The sequence below is a fragment of the Rhinolophus hipposideros genome (genome assembly GCF_964194185.1).
Source record: "Rhinolophus hipposideros genome assembly, chromosome: 1".
NCBI classification, from domain to species: domain Eukaryota; kingdom Metazoa; phylum Chordata; class Mammalia; order Chiroptera; family Rhinolophidae; genus Rhinolophus; species Rhinolophus hipposideros.
The window spans coordinates 13,831,989-13,837,802 of NC_138047.1; the positions used below are offsets into that span (position 1 = coordinate 13,831,989).

At 39.0% G+C, this 5,814-nt stretch overlaps 1 protein-coding gene across 1 annotated transcript; it reads left to right on the forward strand.

Annotated features, from left to right (window-relative positions):
- Positions 1 to 3,566: 3,566 nt before the first annotated feature.
- On the forward strand, positions 3,567 to 4,130 carry LOC308496068 (large ribosomal subunit protein uL6-like; the record flags this gene model as incomplete). Its single annotated transcript, XM_081044704.1, has 1 exon — positions 3,567 to 4,130. One exon carries the CDS (start codon positions 3,567 to 3,569, stop codon positions 4,128 to 4,130), a length of 564 nt encoding a protein of 187 aa, XP_080900830.1.
- Between the last annotated feature and the right edge of the window lie 1,684 nt (positions 4,131 to 5,814).

Genomic DNA, 5,814 nt, shown 5'->3' on the forward strand with positions numbered 1-5,814 from the left:
AGGTACAGAATATACAGACAGTGGCAAGGTAGGAACTTGAACCCAAGGCAGCCCCACTCCACAGCAAACACTGGATTGTTGTGCCTACCCCTGTTTCAGGTACAACATCTTTTTCTGGGAAGAAAGGAAATTCCAATGAGCCTCATGAAAAGATCTTTGTGATGAAGATGAGCCTATTTAGTATTGACTCTGGAGATCTTTCGTGCTTTTTTTGAATGAAATTTTTGGGACCCATCTGAAAACTTGGTGTAACTGAAAAGAGACTGTTACGCGGTCAATGCTGTGTTTATTCCTTGAATCAGATCAACAATGAATTGCATGGATACCCTAAGTAAACGGAGTAACAGCATTTGTCAGAAATAGAAAGGGGACTTCTTACACATAAAGTTCTTAAATAGTAGCTTAATTTAAAGAGACTTGAAGTTTGTCAGTGGTAACTGGAGTTTTGCATCCACAGCTTCCTATCTTAAGAAAAACTAAGGATGTCAGTATCTGGAGCTCACTAGAAAGGATCGCTTAACTCAAGGTGTAGAAGCAGTACCGCTTCATTCAGATGTTTTCACAGCTTTAAAATAGTTTATTATGTTTCTCTTCATTTTATAACATATCTAAGAGCTTTACATATTTAAGGCATTTAAAAATATGTTAATAAATTTAAAATTTATGACAGGCAAGACATAATACCACTGAGACCTATTGAGACATCCGTTATATTTGCTGAAATTTATGACATGATAAGTGATTCCCACCAGAAGTCCAGAAACATAATAATGGAGAAGTAGAGATATTTTTACTATTTTAAAAAGATGGATAAAATCATAATTTCATAAGGTTACACAAACTAGTTAAATATCAGTTTTATTTCTTTTACTGGAATATATTAAGCGTGATTATCTATCATTGGTAATTCACTATGAGCTTTCCAGAAAGGGATTGTTTCATTCATTTTTCTTGGGACAGTGCTCAGGACATGCCTGGCACATGGTAGGAAGTAAACAATTATTTGATGGAGTGACTTGGTGCCAACAGAAGCTCTGATTGGCTGCTGATGACATTCTAGAGATTCCTGGGATTCATTAGGTGGAGCAGATGGTTACCAGAGTGTTATAACATGCTAAAGATTTAACAACCCCAGTTTTATCAATTGAACATGTAATTAACGTCATGTATAAGTACAGAGAGACGGCTAAATTTTAGCAATAAGAGCAGTGAACAGTGCTAAAATGTCTGTATATTACTTACAATATTTCTTGTTGCTTATTAGCATCAGAACCAAGCACTGATATGTGCAATTGTTACATTTTTTTAACTTTTTTTTTCACTGTGTTTTTCCAGGATCCATCAGCTCCAAGTCAATTAGTTGTTTCAATCTAGTTGTGGAGGGCGCAGCTCACAGTGGCCCATGTGGGGAATCAAACCCGCAACCTTGTTGTTAAGAGCACCTGAGCTCTAACTAACTGAGCTCACTGGCCACCCCAACAATTGTTACATTTTTTATAATAATTTTTACCTGACAAATATTTGACTCAATTTTGCAAGAGAAAAAAAAAGATTCTCAATTGAAACCACCACTCTTCCAATGTAACCATTTGAACAAGATGAACTCATTCAAAGGTTTGAAACCTGTTGGGAAAAATAATAAAAGGAATTATCAAAAATAGAAAAGGAGTCTTTGGGGTGGCCGGTTGGCTCAGTTGGTTAGAGCGCAGTGCTCATAACACCAAGGTCGCCGTTTCGAGTCCCACAGTCAGCTGAGCCCTTCACAAGTAGAGTGAAAACAATGACTTGACATGGAGCTGATGGGTCCTGGAAAAACACACTGTTCCCCAACATTCCCCAATAAAAATTTTTTAAAAAAAGGTATCTCAAAAATCTGAAAATGGAACTACCCAATGATCCAATAATTCCACTCCTATCCGGAGAAATCCAAAACTCCAATTCAAAAATCTTTATGCACTCCTATGTTTATTGCAGCACTATACATAATATCCAAGACATGGAAACAACCAACATGCCCATCGGTAGATGACTGTATTAAGAAACTGTGGTACATTTATACAATGGAATATTACGCAGCCATAAAGAAGAAAGAAATCTTACCATTTGCAACAACATGCATGGACCTAGAGAACATTATGTTAAGTGAAATAAGTCAGACAGAGAAAGACAAGTACCATATGATCTCACTTATATGCGGAATCTAAAGAAGAGAATAAGTGAATGAACTAATCAGAAACAGTATTGGAGACAAAGAGGAAAAACTGAGAGCTGTTAGATGGGTGGGGGGGTGGGAATAAGGGGGAAGGTGAGGGGATTAGAAAACAGTCGGTAACCACAAGATGGCCACGGGGTTTTGAAAATTAATTTGGGGAACGTAATCAATAATGTAAAGATTTTGTAGGGTATCCGATGGACACGTGTCCCATTTGGGAGACCACCTCAGGGAAGATGTAGATGCCTAATCACTGCACTGTACACCTGAAGCTGAACAATAATGAATGCCAACTATAATTTTATATATATATATGTATATATATATATATATATGTATGTATATACTTACAAGAGGCAGAGTACAGCATTGGGAGTGGAGACAGTGGAAATGTGATGGCTTGGTGCGATGTCAGAGACATAGTGGATGGGGCGAGGGGGTTCCACAGTGTGAGGGATATAAATGATAAACGTCTAAGTATTACTTTGTCTTGTGCACCTGAAACTAATATTAATTAATTAATCCTTCTCCTGGGTATTCACACAAAAAAATCTGAAAACATTTATATATGTGCTCCGATGTTCATTGCAGCTTTATTTATGGTGGCCAAAACATGGAAACAACCAAAGTGTCCTTCGATAGATGATTGGCTAAATAGGATATGGTATATACACAACGGACTAATTTGCATTTTTCCTTAAATCTCCAAATATTTAAATATTGAGTCTTAATCTCCAAACCATTACATGATGCAAACTTAAATTTGGGGGAAGGGAACCTGCTTTGAGAATAAGACCTGGGTTTCTTTTTTTCTTTATACTCGTCTACATTTCCCAAAGTTTTCAAATACCAAAATAGATAGGTATTGCTTTTGTAATCAGAGAGCAAAACAATAAATCATTAAAAAGAAATAGAATATAGGAAGGGAAAATAAGCAAACGTCTTCACAGTGGTTGTTAGGAACAATTGAAATCCAAACTTTGGAGGGTGATTTTCATTGCCACTAAGATAAGAATAAACATGGTTTACACAATGTTTTTACTTACATTTTCCAATGTATGTTAGCAATTATGAGAGGCAAGTTCCTCCCCACTTCCTTGATATAAAGGAGAGATGTGAGGAATCCAAGAAATATGAGTCAGTCCCAATTTTTCTCCACATTCATGTATTCAGCAAATATTGAACATCTACTATATTCCAGATAAAGAACAGGTACTTTGAATATAATAGAGAACAGAATAGACATGACTTCTGTCCCATGAAAGCTCATTGTCTAGTTGAGGAGATAGGAGAAAATGTAAACAGAAAAATAATTAAAACATTGAATCTACTCTCTGCTACATCTACTGCGAGGATGAAAACCATTCTCAGCAATCAGACCGCAGACATTGCGAAAAACGTGGACATCACTCTGCAGGGACGCACAGTTACTGTGAAGGGCCAAAGAGGTACCCTGTGGAGGGACTACAGTCACATCACAGCAGAACTCAGTCTTCTTGGAAAGAAAAAGAAGAGGCTCCGGGCTGACAAATCATGGGGAAATAGAAAGGAACTGGCTACTATTCACATACAGAACATGATCAAGGGTGTTACCCTGGGCGTCCATTATGAGATGAGGTCTGTGTGTGCTCACTTCCCCATCAACATCGTCATTCAGAAGAATGGTTCTCTTGTCAAAATCCGAAATTTTTTGTGTGAAAAATACATCCTCACGGTTCAGCTGAGGTCAGGTGTTGTTTGTTCAGTATCTCAAGCCCAGAAAGATGAGTTAATTCTTGAAGGAAATGATATTAAACTTGTATCAAAGGCAGCTGCTCCCATTCAACAAACCACAACAGTTAGAAACAAGGATATTAGAAAATTTGGGGACGGTATCTATGTTTCTGAAAAAGGAACAGTTCATCAAGCTGATAAATAAGATCTAAGTTGTCCAGCTACAGATACACCAAGATGTGAGTGATTCCTCAAACTTATTTGTGATATTTAAAAAATGCAATATAAGTCATGTGTGGGGGAGGTCGGGGGAAGCATTTAGTCCATGCTATGAGGAGGTCAATTTCCTCCAGCCCAAAACCACCAGAAACACACCTGTAGTTGAACCAGTTGGTTTATTCCTAATTGCGGCAATTGTGTAATTGTGTAATTGTGGCATGTCACAGTGACAGGGTGTCAGGTAGATCTGGCTGGGTTATTTGGGAGAGGGCCTAAGGAAGTGGGGGTTTGCTGCAGGTTGGAAGCTGTGAGAAAGTGGGGACAATTCTATGATCAGGCACAGAAGCAGCAGTCACTAATTTAGTACGAAAGGGGAAAGTTTGGTGTTTGTGGGATGTACAGTGGCCTGGTCTGTCTGTGCGTAGATGAAATGATGAAGTAGCCTCGCTTTGTCTCATTTTATTGTGGTCTCAAAGTGACCTTGTCTAAGTTTGATATTCTGTGAGATTCTTTATATGTCAGAGCAGAATAACAGGACAGTTTCTGAATGTCAGAGACTCCTTTTTTTTTTTTTTTTTAAACAGGACTTTTTTGGGGAACAGTGTATAATTCCAGGACATTTTTTTTCCAAGTCAAGTTGTTGTCCTTTCAGTCTTAGTTGTGGAGGGCGCAGCTCAGCTCCAGTTGCCATTGGTAGTTGCAGGGGGCGCAGCCCACCATCCCTTGGAATTGAACCGGCAACTTTGTGGTTGAGAGCCCACAGACCCATGTGGGAATTGAACCAGCAGCTTTAGGAGTTAAGAGCACGGAGCTCCAACCGCCTAAGCCACTGGGCCGGCCCTCCTCTTTTTTTTTCTTTTCTTTTTTTTTCTTCTCAAGGCTAACAAATGAGGGACTGCAACAGCAAACAACAGGAGAGAAACCTGTATTCATTGGGTGTATTTAGGGATTACTGTTATCTTCCCCAGAACTATCCTGAGGACTCTGTAGAGGGGCTTCGAAAAGGACACACTACTCAGTGATGCAATTATATATCTCTTCATCTCATGTACAAATAGATGTGTGTGTGTGTGTGTGTGTGTACACTCGCACACACACGCCCACACACACGCTTGTGTTGAAGGGTCTGGGCTAGGTAATTTTAAGGTCCTTTTGCTCAGCCAGTCTGTGGTATTCTATTCTGCACCCCTGACAAAACAACGCACGCCTGTTCAGTGACTGAGTAGTGGTCCTGTATAGCTCATCAATAAGTAGTTTTGAGGATCGTCTATTTATAGCTAACAGTACCACAGGCCTAAGACACCCACAGAAACAGAGGCAAATGCCAGTTCTCTGATTACCTATGATGACGGCGACAGGGACTAGAGTTTAAACAATGGCATCAAAGACAGTAAAACACAATAAAGTATGCTCTATTTTTTTCAATCCCCTCACCCTACTTAAATTCACTACTCTCTCAGCTTTCTGTTTTTATCAGAAAAACCGTATGAAGAAGATGTTTGTGTGCCGTGAATGCTGCCTGGGGTGCCATGGCAACAGCTCGCTCTTAGACAAGCATTTCATGTCTAGGTCACACACTTAGAAATGTTACAAATAATGCTTAAGATGATGGGTCTATCTCTAAACTAATAACTTTAGACATGGAATTCTTGCTCAGAGAGCCACAAAGT